This window comes from Triticum urartu, chromosome 6 (genome assembly GCF_003073215.2).
Source record: "Triticum urartu cultivar G1812 chromosome 6, Tu2.1, whole genome shotgun sequence".
NCBI lineage: Eukaryota > Viridiplantae > Streptophyta > Magnoliopsida > Poales > Poaceae > Triticum > Triticum urartu.
Genome location: NC_053027.1, coordinates 406,976,225 through 406,992,842, shown reverse-complemented (window position 1 = coordinate 406,992,842; position 16,618 = coordinate 406,976,225). Strand labels below are relative to the sequence as shown.

The 16,618-nt window shown below is 47.5% G+C and overlaps 2 protein-coding genes across 2 annotated transcripts; both read left to right on the top strand.

The window, feature by feature from the left end:
* The first annotated feature begins 2,986 nt into the window (after positions 1–2,986).
* Positions 2,987–10,441, top strand: LOC125513813 (inositol phosphorylceramide glucuronosyltransferase 1-like). Its single transcript, XM_048679022.1, has 10 exons — positions 2,987–3,463; positions 5,570–5,690; positions 5,849–6,034; positions 6,579–6,727; positions 8,360–8,467; positions 8,579–8,716; positions 8,806–8,946; positions 9,428–9,707; positions 9,790–9,913; positions 10,208–10,441. Exons 1-10 carry the CDS (start codon positions 3,209–3,211, stop codon positions 10,329–10,331), a joined length of 1,626 nt encoding a protein of 541 aa, XP_048534979.1. The 5' UTR covers positions 2,987–3,208; the 3' UTR covers positions 10,332–10,441.
* A 4,114-nt stretch (positions 10,442–14,555) lies between these two features.
* On the top strand, positions 14,556–16,290 carry LOC125512140 (probable inorganic phosphate transporter 1-4). Its single transcript, XM_048677219.1, has one exon. The coding sequence runs from the start codon at positions 14,607–14,609 to the stop codon at positions 16,206–16,208; it is 1,602 nt and encodes a 533-aa protein (XP_048533176.1). The 5' UTR covers positions 14,556–14,606; the 3' UTR covers positions 16,209–16,290.
* The last annotated feature ends 328 nt before the right edge of the window (positions 16,291–16,618 follow it).

Genomic DNA, 16,618 nt, shown 5'->3' with positions numbered 1-16,618 from the left:
TCTCTCTGATGAAGTGTGAGTAGTTTACCTCAGACCTTCGGGTCCATAGTTATTAGCTAGATGGCTTCTTCTCTCTTTTTGGATCTCAATACAATGTTCTCCCCCTCATTTGATGTAATCTTCTTTTTGCGGTGTGTTTGTTGAGACCGATGAATTGTGGGTTTATGATCAAGATTATCTATGAACAATATTTGAATCTTCTCTGAATTCTTTTATGTATGATTGGTTATCTTTGCAAGTCTCTTCCAATTATCAGTTTGGTTTGGCCTACTAGATTGATCTTTCTTACAATGGGAGAAGTGCTTAGCTTTGGGTTCAATCTTGCGGTGTCCTTTCCCAGTGACAGTAGGGGCAGCAAGGCACGTATTGTATTGTTGCCATCGAGGAAAACAAGATGGGGTTTTCATCATATTGCATGAGTTTATCCCTCTACATCATGCCATCTTGCTTAAGGCGTTACTCTGTTTTCATGAACTTGATACTCTAGATGCATGTTGGATAGCGGTCGATGAGTGGAGTAATAGTAGTAGATGCAGGCAGGAGTCGGTCTACTTGTCTCCGACGTGATGCCTATATACATGATCATACCTAGATATTCTCATAACTATGCTCAATTCTGTCAATTGCTCAACAGTAATTCGTTCACCCACCGTAAAATACGTATGCTCTTGAGAGAAGCCACTAGTGAAACCTATGGCCCCCGGGTCTATCTTCATCATATTAATCTTCCAATACTTAGTTATTTCCTTTGCTTTTATTTTACTTTGCATCTTTATCACAAAAATACCAAAAATATTATCTTATCATATCTATCAGATCTCACTCTCGTAAGTGACCGTGAAGGGATTGACAACCCCTTATCGCGTTGGTTGCGAGGAGTTATTTGCTTTGTGCGGGTACGAGGGACTCGCGCATAGCCTCCTACTGGATTAATACCTTGGTTCTCAAAAACCGAGGGAAATACTTAAGCTACTTTGCTGCATCATCCTTTCCTCTTCAAAGAAATCCAACACAGTGCTGAAGAGGTAGCAGAGAGTTAGAGGGAAAACTAGCAGAACCAACATGAGATATAGGGAGACCAACACCTTTGCCGATGATGATGCAGGAGGGAGTGAAAGTAGGATAGATGGAGGATAGGTTACCCGGGTGAGCAGACATATGGGCAGTGGCGCCGGAGTCCATGACCAATCACCACCACCACCGGAGGAGGGTGGCGGCTGCTGAAGCGCCGCTAAGAGCGCCGGGTCCCACGTGCCGGGGTAGGGCTGCGGGGGCGTAGCCCGTGCCATAGCCAGGGCGCCGTACGCGCGTAGGGAGACACGACGGGCGGGGCGGGGGGGGGGGGTCCGCCGTAGGCGCCAAGTGCACCCGGTTGGGGCGCGGCCAGGAGGGCCTGGTGGGAGGCCGGGCGGGGGCCGAGGATGCCCAGGGCGGGGGGTCGCAGCACCGGCATGTTGTACGCATGTACGACCCCGTCCAAGGGTTGTAGCCGCCGGCCCAGGGCGGCGGGGGCTGCTGCCCGCTGTAGCAGGGCTGTGAGGATTGGCCACCACCTCCACCGCCACCTTTCCCTCCGCCTTGACGCTGACCGTCGCGACGATTCCCGCCGTTGCGCGCCAGTTGGGGCGGCTGCGGTGCCCGGGGGGGAGCGCGTGCGGCGCGGCAACTGGAGGGCGAGGCGCCGATGGTGGTGTAGAGGCGCCGTGGGAGAGGCCGGCGACGAGGGCGGTGTGGTCAGCACAGGTGCGGAGGTGCTTCATCCGCCGCTCCTCAAGACGAAGATAGGCCACCGCCCGCTTGTAGGTGGGGTTGGCCATGAGGGTGAGGTTGGACACGGCGTTGCTGAAGTCCTCGTTGAGGCCGGCGGTGAGCATCGAGAGGAGAAGCTCATCTCCCACCTTGAACCCGACGTCGTTGAGCTCGTCGGAGAGGGTCTTGAGCCGGAGACAGTAGGTGTTGATGGTGGAGTCGTTCTGGTGGCACCCAAAAAATTCCTGCTGCAAAAAAAAACAATCCGTTGAAGCTTGTTGTCAGTGAAGAGGCCATTGATCTTGGTCCACACAGTGTAGGCATCGTCCCCATCGTGGACGACGGTGTGGAAGATGTCCGGAGAGACGGTGAGGAAGAACCACCGGATGAGGGTGGCGTCGATGGCCAGCCAGTTGGCGTCGTGGTTGTCGGCGAAGAAGTTGGAGAGGCCGTCCACATGATCCCGAAGATTGTACCCACAGAATAGAAGATTGAAGTAGGTTTTCCACACATAGTAATTGGCGGAGGTGTGGGAGAGGGCGATGGAAACGTGATCGAAGAGGGGGATGTTGCGGATGTCCGCGGTGAGGGGCTCTTCGGGTTCGGTCCCATAGGAGGAGTCAAACGGGTTGCTAGGACCGGAGGAGGAGGACCAAGCCGACATACACATGCTAAATACAAGAAGGAAGACCCGGAGTACAAGAATACACATGCTAAATACGTATACTCAACACGTATAGAAGCACTTCTGTCGTACGTACATTCGAAAGTGACGAACCAACATGTGGTTGGATGGTTAGAGGGACTGTGGTATGCAGCCCATCAGGATTCAAATTCTGATGCTTGCATCTATTCCTGGATTTATTTCAGGATTTCCGGCGATGCGCATTCTATGTGAGGAGACGTTTCCGTCGACGACGAGGTGTCTGTGGTGACTTTGTAAATTTCAAGATGATATGCCGGTTCAGTCTTTCGTAGGTGCTCATAGAGGGAGGGTGTGCGTGCGTGCGTTTATAGGGATGAGTGTATGCGCGTGTATATAAGCACTTGCGTCTGGATTGTATTAAAAAAAACATTCGGAAGTGTATACGTGCCTCCGGCCGAAGCTTATTGTGTGTTGGTCCAGAGAAGCAAAACATGTGCCGTGCAGCCGTCCGACCTTTCCAGCTCGGCTCCATGTTCCTTCTCTCAAGCCAACGAAATCCACCTGTAGGCGCACGCGCTCGCAGAGTTGTAGCCATCGCCGTTCGTCCTGGACTTGAACGGCCAACGAAAATTCCAAACTCCACACTCTCTTTGACGGAAAGGAAAACGGGCCAACAGACGAGGCGCTGCGGGAAACCGTCGTTGCTCCTTCCGCCGCTTCCTCGGCTCTTCGCCGCGCTTTCCCCCCTCCACCGCCCCTCTCTCTCTCTCCTCCCCGCGGCAACCGATCCGGCCCGGCCCGGCCCGGCTCGCGATGCGGTGGAGGCCGCACAAGCTGGGGCTCTGGGCCGCCCTCCTCGCCGCGGTGGCCCTGCTGGCCGTCGGCGGCGGAGGCGGGGTGGCGACCGCGGCGGGGGCGGAGGAGGCGTACGTGACGCTGCTCTACGGGGACGAGTTCGTCCTGGGCGTGCGCGTCCTCGGGAAGTCCATCCGCGATATGGGCACCCGCCGGGACCTTGTCGTGCTCGTCTCCGACGGCGTCTCTGACTACTCTCGGAAGCTCCTCGAGGTATGCGCGCACATCTGTGCTTCAGTCGACAAGTCAGCAAAACTGGTACTATGAGCTTGCGTGCTGATCGGTCCTATTTGTTAGTTTAATGTTGGACCGGGCCAAGATGGAGCTCGCAGCTTATGTTTCTAGTTTGAACTTAGGCTCGTCTCTCTCTCGTACTTTAGTAATTCACTTGTGCAGTTGTGCTTCATCATGATGTAGAATCAAACAACTGTGCGTGCACTGTGCAGTAATGTCTCATTGGTGCAGAAAGCTCACGGATAGAAATACAACCCATCTCAATTCTCAATTTTACTTGCATTTTTGAAGCGCATGCTTTGGCACTTAGATGCCGAGTGCATCTATCTTTTCCTCCGATATGTGTACTGTGGTGTGAAGATGGAGTGTTAGAGCTGGGAACAAACCCTGTGAATTGTGACTGCGCAATATTGGTGTACTGAGTATGCTGATGAAGCAAACCCGTGTTACAGGAACACAAGTAAATATTTGACACATTTAGTAGGTCTAAGGAAATCTGTTAAAAGGAGATATGGTTCTATTTGTGTCAATCCCAGGATGAGTGTAGCAGTCATTAGTACCACTATTTAGAGGGAAGACCATGATGGTACAAATCCATCCGCTCTGAGAGACTTTATGGGATTTTAGGTTCATTACTTCATTTGGTAGATTGTGGCTGTGAGGGCATTTTTATTTCTTTGTAATCCAATCTTTGACTACAGTAAGATTAAGGAGTACCTACGTGTTATCATAATGAATACTTCAGCAGATCCCCGTCTGATTTGCTTTAAATCATATTCCCCACCCACACAGTTTCTACACTCTGTGATCAGGGTCTTAAGTTCACTTGCGTCTATGGAATGCCCTTTTAAGTTATAATGAGGAAGCTTAGGGCATCTCCAAGGGGAAGTCACTTAATATGGGTCACCAAATATCCACGGACATGTCCGGACGTGTCCGCGGACAGTGGGCCAGGCTGACCGAGAGGGGAAAGAGATGACTAGGACACATGGGCTGTAGGAATATGTGGTCCAACTGACAGTGCGCCAGGCGGACATCTGGACTCCCGCAAACCTCCCCTCAATTTGGTGCCAGTTTGTAGGATTTCAGACTTCCGGACCAGTCCAGACCGATTTGGTGACCCGGTTTGGATGGCTAAAAGTGTCTGGACTGTGACCCGCGTTGGAGTTGCCCTGAGAGCTTGAGAGGTTGTAGGGATAAGACACTGGAGGAGGGGTTGTACTGTACACTTTGGTGAGTGATTAGGTGCTGTGAATGGTGGCAGGGAATAGACAGAGAAACTAGGGGTATGGTAATGCTCTAGGAAGTGACTAGTCGTTCTTGTTCTTGTTTAAGACTCGGATTGTGCAACACTTGATACTTTATTGATACTCTCCTGTGGTAATTTGAGAAATATTCTAGAATCTACATCCCTCCTGTGTCTTCTTTGCTTTTTTTTTAGGGAATCCTGTGTCTTCTTTGCTATACATATATACATATATACATGGGCCTCATGGGCCTAGCTCTAACACACAAAGTTGATCGCTTACCTCTTATCACACCAAAGCTTCAATAGTCCTCCTCTTGGCAGCCTTAACTCTGATAGCAGACCGCACGATCATATCATCTCACTCAAGCATAACGTAGCTCATTACTCCCTTAAGCTGTTTACAGGGACACTGCTGCTTGTTTCTTGCTCCTCTAGGATACTAGATTTCTACCAGCAAAACACAAAAAATATGTTTAATAACACGCATGGGCGCACACGCAATATCTTAGCTCTTAGGTTATATTATGTCAGTGGTTAGCGATTCAGAGTATGCATAAAAAATAAAAAAATATCGAAAGGTTATACCTTAAATACTGCATCATTAGAGCTTTATGTGCCTAAAACCTCCAGGGTCATCCACTAACTGGAAATGGGTCCTAAGTGAGATACGATGTGGACCCTGTTATAGTTCTTTACTTTGGAATTTGACATGATTTTTGGAGGCAACTTCACTCAGCAGACCAAAGAGACCCAGCATTGTCTTTATTTTTTGTGACATCATTTTTTTTCAAATTCTGTTGCAGATTAGTACCCACTTCATTTTTGATATATGACAGGCCGACGGTTTTATAGTGAAGCATATAACGTTGCTGGCGAATCCTAATCAAGTGAGGCCAACAAGGTTTTGGGGTGTGTATACCAAATTGAAAATATTCAACATGACTACCTACAGAAAAGGTATGCTTGGATAGCATTTTTTCTACCCTTTCATGAATTTTCTTATTTTTTGCATATCTTTTTGGTTTAATTAGATATATGCTATTCTGATTCAGTTTTAGTTTGTTATTTTTTATTATTGTGACACAACACGTTTCTCATAGTTTACTGTTTTCCAGTTGTTTATCTCGACGCAGACACCGTTGTGGTGAAAAGTATCGAGGATCTTTTCAACTGTGGAAAGTTCTGTGCAAACTTGAAACATTCTGAGAGAATGAATTCTGGAGTAATGGTTGTTGAGCCATCTGAAACTCTTTTCAAGGATATGATGAACAAAGTTGACAGCTTACCTTCTTACACGGGAGGTAAGTGCATTACCGTACTTATCGTGCATGTTTTTCTTGCTATTTTGTTTCCCTTTTTCTTTTTGAACTACTCCCTCCGTTCCGAATTACTTGTCGCATGTATGGATGTATCTAGATGTAATTTAGTTCTAGATACATCCATTTCTGCGGCAAGTAATTTGGAATGGAGGGAGTAGGCTTGAGTAACTCATTGCTCTATATTTGTCCAACTGAAAATTACCCTGCACCTTCTGTCCTTTGGAACATGGTATGTCAAGGAAAGCAGTAGTCCTTGTTTGAGTAATTGAGATGAACAATGTGAAGAAAGTGCTTTTGCTACTCAATATTTGTATTACTTGCTTAGAGATTTCTGCATACTCTGGGAACCTCTTTTCCCTCGATCACGTGATGGTTGGAGCTTTTAGTTAATTTAGAGGAGCTGTTGGTGCTGCATATGTACATATGTGAAATGTGTTTGTTGTTGTCCTTTCTGTTCTACCCTTATCATTTTTTTCATGTTTTATATCTTATAACACTGAATTAGTATATTGACTTGATCATGCAGGAGATCAAGGTTTTCTCAATTCGTATTATGCTGAGTTTGCCAATTCCCGTGTTTATGATCCCAATAAACCTTTAACACCTGAACCTGAGACGCAACGCCTCTCCACATTGTACAATGCTGATGTCGGTCTTTACATGCTTGCGAATAAGGTTATACTCTATGCACTCACATATTGATCATATATTTGTTTTGCATTCTCTGATACCGACAGTGTTGTTACTACCCTTCCCCGGACCCTGCGCAAGCGGGAGCTACATGCACCGGGCTGCCCCCTTACTATTACATTTTTTAGGAAGCATGACATTAGGAACCCTGCATACTCAATCCATCATTCAAGTTTTTTCTCTTCTCGTGTTAACAAAGAAAAAAAAATCTCCTAGAATTCTAGTAATACATTTGAGATTATCTTTTATCCTGGAGTATATTCGTATATGTTAACAATACATTGAAAAGGTTTTTATTCGCTAAGCATTTCATGTTTTGTTTGAAGCCTTCTATCGTATCTTATTTGAACCTTCTATTATACTCCCTCTGTAAACTAATATAGGATCTTTTAGATCACTAAAGTAGTGATCTAAAAAATCTTATATTACTCCCTCCGTCCCATAATATAAGACATTTTTGCAAGCTATATTAGCTTGCAAAAACATCTTATACTGTGGGACGGAGGGAGTAGTTTACAGAGGGAGTACTTGACTAGAGGCATTGGAATTATTATTTTCACTAAACATTAGAATTAGATAATGTTCCACTCCTTGAATGGAATGTTGCGTTAAAACTGAAAAAAGAGAGTTTGTATCAAGCTCTCTTGATGTAGCACACTAACACAGCTGGTGCTGAGTTTTGTTCGATTCCTTGAAAACTAGCTCTTTTTACTATATCTTCTACCGGTTCTCCCTTTCAAATTCAACTTGACCTGGGTTCGAATCCCCACTTCCTCCTCTATGTACTCCCTCCGTTCCTAAATATAAGTCTTTGTAGAGATTTCAACAAATGACTACATACGGAGCAAAATGAGTGAATCTACACTCTAAAATATGTCTACGTACATCCGTATGTTGTAGTCCATTTGAAATGTCTAAAAAGACTTATATTTAGGAACGGAGGGAGTATATGCCAAGGGGTTTCTTCCTCTTCAGCCTTCATTTTACGTCTCTTCGGAAAATTCAACTTAACCTAAAACTGATCGAACCTAATTTCTGACTTGGTTCGAAGGATAACACCTACTACCTCCGTTCCTAAATGTTTGTCTTTCTAGAGATTTCAACAAGTGACTACATACGGAGTAAAATGAGTGAATCTACACTCTAAAATATGTCTATATACATCCGTATGTAGTAGTTCATTTGAAATCTCTAAAAAGACAAATATTTAGGAACAGAGGAAGTATTATTTTGGGAAAAACATATGGAACCAAGTTTTCGTTTTCTGTTTTTACGTATAACAGTATGATTGGAAGCATCTCACCTGTTGATTTTCCAAATTCCGGCCCTTTCCTGTGGATCTGCCTACTAGCAGTAACTGGCTTCCTAGCAGCGGTTCTTCCATCCCTGTTTTTGAGATGGCCTTGTCTTATGTTTCTGTAGAGCTTGATTAATGTACAAATTTGGGATTAGTGCTCAAAGCACCAATATTTCAGATTTTGACACAAACTTTTCAATATCGCACTAACACTATCACGAGATTTAGGACACAAAATCCTTATGTGAATTTGTTGTCACATACCATTGACGCCCGCCTGTTGATTATTTGTGAAACTTACCTTCTTACATTTGCTTCAGTGGATGGTCGATGAGAAAGAACTTAGGGTTATTCACTACACACTTGGACCTCTTAAGCCGTGGGACTGGTGGACAGCTTGGCTTGTTAAACCTGTAGCTGTATGGCAGGTAATAAGCTACTTCTTTTTGACGGGCTAATAAGCTACTTCTCGTGTGGTTCAAAATGAAACGTTAAGTAGCAGCATGATACCAATGAACTTGTGTTATTTATGGTTGCAGGATGTTAGGCAAAATCTTGAAGAATCTCTTCCTGGAACTGGTGGAGGGAAAAACCCTCGTGACCAGTTGGTAGTCAAAATTCTCTTCATTCTTCCCATTTGCATGCTGTTATGTGGTTATTATGGATCATGCTTTCAGGTTAAAGTCCTTTTCTTGCTGAAAATATTTCCTTTAATTTCATAGATATTTGCACTTAAAAGCTGATGCTTGTTTTATTTTTTTGACAGACTAATAAGGAGCTGTTGAGTATGAGAACTCTGTGTGCTTTTGCTAGACAAGCTCGCTACAAATACAAATCTGAAGAGGAACTTCCGTCTTATTCAACAGTTGGAGTGGCTTCATCTTCCTTTGGTATATCAAATCAAAAGGTTGGTTCCTTTTCAACTGTAAATGGTGGATTGTAATTCTTGCTACTAAATAAGTACACAATGGTGTCTTGCTATAGGTATTGAGTAAAGTTAAAGAATATAAGATGGCCATTATTGTCCTATAAGAAAACATTTTTTTATCAATTTTCGCTAGCCACTTTTAAGTAGTAGCCCTTTACGCGCTGTTAGTAAATGGTGGCATGCTAAACAGCTGTGGCATCAATATACAATTCAAACTTCTTGTTTATGATAATAATTTCATCTATTGAAAACCTGTAGATTCATATGAATGGTAAGGTTTCGTTTTCTTAAACAAACTATTCAAGTGTTCACATGGTCACAGACAGAGGAGCTATCTTTATACCGCTTTCACTATTTATATTTAGTCCTGACTGCTCGCACGTATCATATTTCATTCCATCTTTCTAGTAAACAAGGTTACATTCATGACCATATCTTGATGACTTCTTAACTCTCGCAGGTATCTACTGGAGCACATCTGAAGTTGCCTTCTTATTTTGGTGCAATCGCTGTGGCAGTCTGTTTCATGTGTGCATTGATATCTCTTGCATTTGCCTTCCTTGTTATTCCACGGCAAGTGATGCCATGGACGGGTTTGCTGCTGATGTTCGAGTGGACCTTTGTGACATTCTTTTTGTTGTTTGGGAGCTACCTTCGTTTTGTATACAAATGGGGAAGTTTTAGTGCAAATCAAGCTGGGTATGGCAGTTTGGATTTATCGGAGAATCATACTGGCACAGGTACGTTAGCTTCTAGAAATTTCGTGTCAACTTATAGTTTCTTGTCCAAGCTGAGCTAACGGACGCTGTGGTCTGTTTGCAGGCCATCAGCAGAATACGTCTGATTGTGACACAACTTCAGCTTTCTATTGGATGGGGATGGCTACCATCTCTACGATAGCACCATTATCACCAACCGTCCTTGGCATAACTGCCATTTTTGCAAAGTAAGATAGTAGGTGGCTTCTTGTCTATGTCTATGCTTCTTCATTTCAGGGTACGACAAAATAATTTGACTGTAACTTGGAAATTCTTTTAGTCCGCTTCCAACCCGTCGAAACTGTACTAAGTTGTGATTAAATTCAAAATGTTTTCTGGAAGTTGCTCCTGAGCATGAGATATCTTAATTGGCACTTCGCCATAGGACTTTTTACATGGACAATTGCAAGCTTGCAACTGTGATGTTTATGTTTTTGTCATGTGTTTGTACTGTCTTAACAAAATTCCATTTCCTTTGGCAGACTTGGGTTGATTGTAGCGGGTGGTGTGGTGCTGGCGTCATTTATGACATACGCTTCGGAGCATCTGGCTATGTCCGCCTTTGTCAAGGGTCAAAGAGGTAGATCGAAAATCCCCGAGAGGTAGAAGCAATTTTTTGTATTATGTGTTCCATGTGCCCATGTTGTATCATAAGTCTGTAAACACAATGTTCTATGATTCATTTATTAGTAGAAAAATGCCCAGGAAATTGGATAGTTGCACTCATGTGCAACTTTAGTTTTACAAGGTGTATTTCTTCTTTTAACTCTAGCTCTTGCAGCGAGTAAAGAGAATGGCAAAGCGACACAAAACACACGCTCGACAGGAAACAAATCAAAGGACAGCCAAACAAAGGTAAAACAAACCTAGTGAAAAATCAAAATGATCGAACAAAGTCGTCACCCCCCTAGAGGGTTTCATTTTTTCTCTGGCGGTGGTAACCTGGTCGAGAGTGGTTTCTCAGCTGATCTCGTCCTGCCTCTCGTCCGCAGTTTGCCTGGTCTCTCTCGGTTGATTGGAAAGGAAGACAAATTCGAGGCGACATATGGCAGACGATGTAGAAGCTAGTGGCTATTGCCAAAGTACACACAAAGTAACTAGGGTTTAGCCAGGAGGGGGCATTGTTCGACCACATGTGATCTGCATGGAATCTGGCATGGGAGGTCACCCGGAAGAAAGTGGATGGCAATTTGTTTACATTCCAATTCGATTGCTTGGCAGATTGGGGTAAGGTGTCGTAAAGGGGTCGTTGCTGTTTAGAAACCATGCCTTGATCATACACGAATATGACGGGCTCTCACACCCTGGTTGATAAAGCTTGATAAAACCACGGTCTGGACTCAAATTTACAAGTTCCCCGGCAACTTTTTTGAAGGAGGCAATAATTAGAGGTATGGCTAAAGGTATTGTTGAGATTAAGCCGTTAAGGAGGTCCAGATCAAGCTGAGCTTTGTAGGGCAGTTCGTGTTGAGTTAAGGTGAAGTTGGATATTAACACGAAGTCGAGCTGTTTTGTGTCAATAACGACGGATCAAAAGTAGGAATTTTTCTAGGTATGAGAAGCTGTCGATTTTGTGGTAAATGTGGACCGATTGGGCATCTATATCAAGAGCGCGGATCGGGTGAGCATGATCAGGCAAGCTTGAATGGGGGAGATTTCATTATGGCTAGTGGAGGTAGAGGCCGTAGTCGAAGCAATGGCTATGGGCGAGGTGGTCGAGAACAAGGGAGATGGAGTGATCAAACTGGATGGGTTATGGCTGGCAGAGGGGATATTCAAACCCTACATACCAAAAAAGGCCCGCGGCCTGCTTTATATATAAAGCAACGATCATCAAACAAACCAACACATACAACTCACCTCCACAACACACTCAAGACAAGATACAAGGGTGTATAAGAACAGCTAAACCAACCCATCCACTCCAAGCAACTACATGTAGGTAGAGAGAGCACCACTTGGAGTCTCCGAAGACCTCAACTGTGAGCGAGTCACCGTGAAGAGAGGAAGCTGTGCACGGCGAGCCGAACATTCCAAGGCGGTGCCTTCATAAAGGGCATGACACAGGACTGTCGCCACCGCCTGATCCCGAGATCAAGGTTTCCCTCGGAGCAACCGAAGCATGTAGAGGAGCTGCGACGACGCCTTCAAGAAGGAGGCGACACCCATAGGCGCCGGCGCCGCGGCTTGGCAAAGCCAAAACATGTTTTCACCTCGGGAAGTCCTCAAAGTCACCGAGGCGAGGCACAACAAGCCAGGCCCGCCGTACCCACACCTTCGGCTATCGCACCCTGACCACCACACCGCCCGCACTGCCATGGAAACCAGCTCCCACCCGAGCCGTGCGCTCCGCCCATGAGCCCACGCCTCCCACCTCTAGGGTCGCCACCCTGACACCCATGACCCCAACACCATCCCCAACCAAAGCTTGCAGCCATGACCGGTAAAGAAAACGGGCAGGAAGGCACTCCTTCCCCACCCTTGGACGACCCCCAGGTCTAAGGCCCACCACCGGGTCGCCTGCACGCGGCCACCACCGCCGTGTCCTGCCCCGGCCGTGCAAGGACGAGCTCCTCGGTGTGCCACTAGACGGGAGGCAAGGATGGTTCTGCGGCCCTCCCAGCGCCAGATCCATCCCTCAACGGTGGCCATCGCTTGTAAAGGTCCAACCCTATACCGCGACATGTGCAAGCTCAGCAGGGAAAGGATTGGAGCCACTCTCGGACCGGCGCCGCGATTGGACAGGAAGAGCCCTCACCAGCGTCCGCCATCCACCTCCAGCATCCACACAGCCAGACGACGAGGTGCAGCGGCGACCAGAGCCGTCGCATGCCGAGCTCCCGCACGTGCGGAGCCACCCAGGCCACCGCTAAGCCCGCGCCACCTGCAGGGCAACCGCCGACAACAACCGTAGCCACCTTTGTCGCCGCAGAGCCGCCCGCGCGAGCACCTGCCAGGCGTCGCCACCCCGCTCCCGGATGCCACGCCGCCATGCCCCTGCACACGCCGTAGATACAAATGGGATGAAGATGGAACTTGATGCGTATGATCACGAGCGTGGAAGGGGGAGCTTTGGAAACTTATATGATATGAACCCAGTTATATGCAAGAGGCTTGCAATTGTTTCTTTAGCTAAGAAGCTACCAAATAAACAGAACAAATATCCGGAGAAGAACAAGAAGGTGGCTGCTATGGTAGTACCTTTTGAAGATGTCGATAATGATGATAAAGAAGTTGATGGTGATGGTACACCCTAGAAGTCATTTCACAATAAGAAGTGAAAGATTGGTGGTGGGGACGATGATATAAGTCAAAACAATGAGATGTCAGGGAGCAATAAAAAAACTAAAATAGGAACTGTCAAAATAATGAGATATCAGAGAGCAATAAAAAAAATAAAATTGGAACCGTCACGGGTTGAGCTCTGCCCGAGCAGTTCGTGCGCTTCAGGTACGTAAGCAAATACAGTCGGATGTAACTTTCCTGTTCGAGACACATTTGTCGAAAGCTAAGGTGGGGAAAATTCCGAGTCATAAAGGGTTCCATCACATGCTCATTTATGAGAGTGATTTGAAAAGTGGCGGTCCTTTGATGTTGTAGTGGAATCATGTGAAAATAACCGACTTTGCTGAGGCCCATCTGGGAATTCAAGGGAAGAACATGAAGAAATCATGTGGACCTACATGCGTTGTTCAACATCCCATGGATGGTCCTAGGGAATTCAACGAATTTTGATTAAATAGTGAAAAGGAAGGGGGGCAATTCAAGACATCTCAGGTTCACGGAAGCTTTTCAAGATTGCTTGGGTCGGTGTGGCCTAATGGATATGTACTATATTGGTGATAGGTTTACTTAGAGAAGAGGAAAGATAAGAGAGAGGCTTGATAGAGCCATCGATAATGTGGAATGTGCCGTTGATCTTATGATCTAAAAGTAGTCATGGAAGCTTGTAGATAGGAGGGTTGTATCCGAAGGGATCTCGGCGACGATGATGATGACACGGCGGTTTTATGTAGGTTTAGGCCCATTTATGTTGCTTTGTGATTCATGCTCATGGGTAGAGTACGTGGTTGATGATGTTGCATTCGTTTTCAATCGATTTTCTAGCCGGGTTTTCTTGTGCAGTTGGGCCATGGTCGAGTACTAGCTAAACAACATTTTTTTACCTAAAAAGAAAGAAGCTAGCATATTCGCGGGACGCGCGGGATTCTCACCAATCATGTACACGAAAGCTGTGAGCCAACCCATTTGGTCGGTTATATTAATTCGGACACAAAGGGCTGGGTTGACCGAGTCTGTTTTTTTTTAAACTAGCTAAAAAATGATGTAGAATTTCAAAAAACTACGGAAGAACACCGGCTAGAAAATCGACTGAAAACACATGCAATACCAGCCAACCAGGTGCTCTACCCACGAGCACAAATCACAAAGTAATAAAATGGACGATACCAGACTTAACTGAAAGCTAAAGAGATAAGTTGCCTCACAAATCAAACCGGTTAGTCACCCCTGCATTCAAAAAGACACTATCATCCCCATGCCGTATGTTGCGCATTGCGCCGGCCCTACGATGAACCCTTCGCTGCACACCGGCGCCTTGGAGTTCCCACCCCCTTTGTTCCTTCTCCCCGCATTCAGCAAGTTCATTGTCTTGTACATGCACATGCTACAAGATAGCCACATGCAGCTATACCACCCTCGTATCTTGCTATTGTTCCCATTTGGCACATCTAGACAAAGCAAAGCAGTAAGCCGGCTTTTATACCCCCCTTGCTCGCCTATGACTTGGCTCACATTCCCTGTACACACACGATCGAGGGCCGTCTTGAATCTTGCTTTGCACCGGCCAACAAGTGTGGACGGGGAGACGGCGCGCGGGCCATGGCACGGCAGCAGCTGCAGGTGCTTCACGCGCTGGACGTGGCGAGGACGCAGAGGTACCACGCGTGGGCGGTGGTGATCGCCGGCATGGGCTTCTTCGCCGACGCCTACGACATCTTCTGCATCACCCTGGTCACCAAGCTCCTCGGACGCATCTATTACCAAGTCCCGGGCCAACGAGAGCCCGGGATGCTCCCCCGCCGGATCGAGGCGGCCATCAACGGCGTCACCTTCTGCGGCATGATCGTGGGCCAGCTCTTGTTTGGCTGGCTCGGCGACAAGGTCGGCCGGAAGAAGTTCTACGGCAAGACCATCATGCTCATGATCATGGGCTCCTTCCTCTCCGGCTTGTCGTTCGGGAACACGGCCGACGGCGTCATGGCCACGCTCTGCTTCTTCCGGTTCTGGCTCGGCGTCGGCATCGGCGGAGACTATCCGCTCTCCGCGACCATCATTTCCGAGTACTCCAACAAGAGGACGCGCGGGAGCCTCATCGCGGCCGTGTTTGCCATGGAAGGGTTTGGCATCCTCGCAGGTTGCATTGTCACCTTGGTCGTCTCCGCCACGTTCCAGGCGCGCTTCGACCCGCCGACGTACGCGGAAGACCCCATGGCCTCGGTCCCGCCGCAGGCTGACTACGTGTGGCGCATCATCCTCATGGTGGGCGCCATCCCAGCCGTCTTCACCTACCGCTGGAGGGTGATGATGCCGGAGACGGCGCGCTATACGGCGCTGGTCGCCCGCGACGCCGAGAAGGCCGCGCGCGACATGTCCAAGGTGCTCAAGGTGGAGTTCAGCGGCGAGCAGGACAAGATCGAGGGCTTCACCAAGGACAGGGACTACGGCGTCTTCTCCCGCCGTTTCGCCCGCCGCCACGGCTGGCATCTCGTCGGCGCCGTTGCGTCCTGGTTCGTGCTCGACATCGTCTTCTACTCCCAGATCATTCTCCAGGAGGAGATCTTCAGGGACATCAAGTGGATCCCCGAGGCAAACAGCATGAGCGCGCTCGAGGAAGCGTACCGCGTCGCCCGTGCACAGGCGATCATCGCGCTCTGCGGCACACTACCTGGCTACTGGTTCACCATCGCCTTTGTGGACGTCGTCGGGCGGAAGGCCATCCAGTTCCTCGGCTTCACCATGATGAAGGGTCTCATGCTCGTCGTCGCCGGCTTCTACCACCAACTGACACAGCCTGGCCGGCGAATCTGGCTGGTGGTCATGTACGCCTTCACCTTCTTCTTTGCCAACTTCGGGCCCAACAGCACCACCTTCATCATACCGGCCGAGATTTTTCCGGCGCACGTCCGGACGACCTGCCACGGGATATCGTCAGCGGCAGGCAAGGTCGGCGCCATTGTCGGGACGTTTGGCTTCCTGTACGCCTCGCAGAGGGCGGACGGCAGCAATGAGACGGAGACCGGGTACCCGTCGGGCATCGGCGTGCGTGCCTCACTGTTCGTGCTGGCCGCGTGCAATGTGTTGGGAATAATTTTCACCTGTCTCCTGCCTGAGCCGAACGGGAGGTCACTGGAGGAGGTGTCCGGCGAGCCCATCAACGGGGAGGACGCAGATTTGGGTGATTCCAAGGTTCTTCCCTTGTAGAACCTGCCTGCACGTAGGCTGTGTGCACCACTCGATGAAAAAGAAGCTGTTTGAATGTGTGTTGTGCTGGGAACCCGGGATTGGGATTAGATGCATTCCAAGGACCCTACGTACACTGCGTTTGACAATTATCGCGGAGGGGAAATGTGAATTAAGAGGAAGGAATTGTCGAGATTAGACTTACGATTTCTCATTTTACTAGTAAGTATGCGCGTGCAACTTATGTTTTGATCGACACACATAGTTTTTTTAGGACAAATACACATGGTTTAGAACCAATTCAATTGGACATATCACAAGTATGCAAGCCAAATGTGCACACATCAATACTATTCTAGTGTCTCTTCTTTCTCCTGATGCTTGATATTGTTTCTCCTCTTTGATATTGATCACACCACATCTTCCTCCAC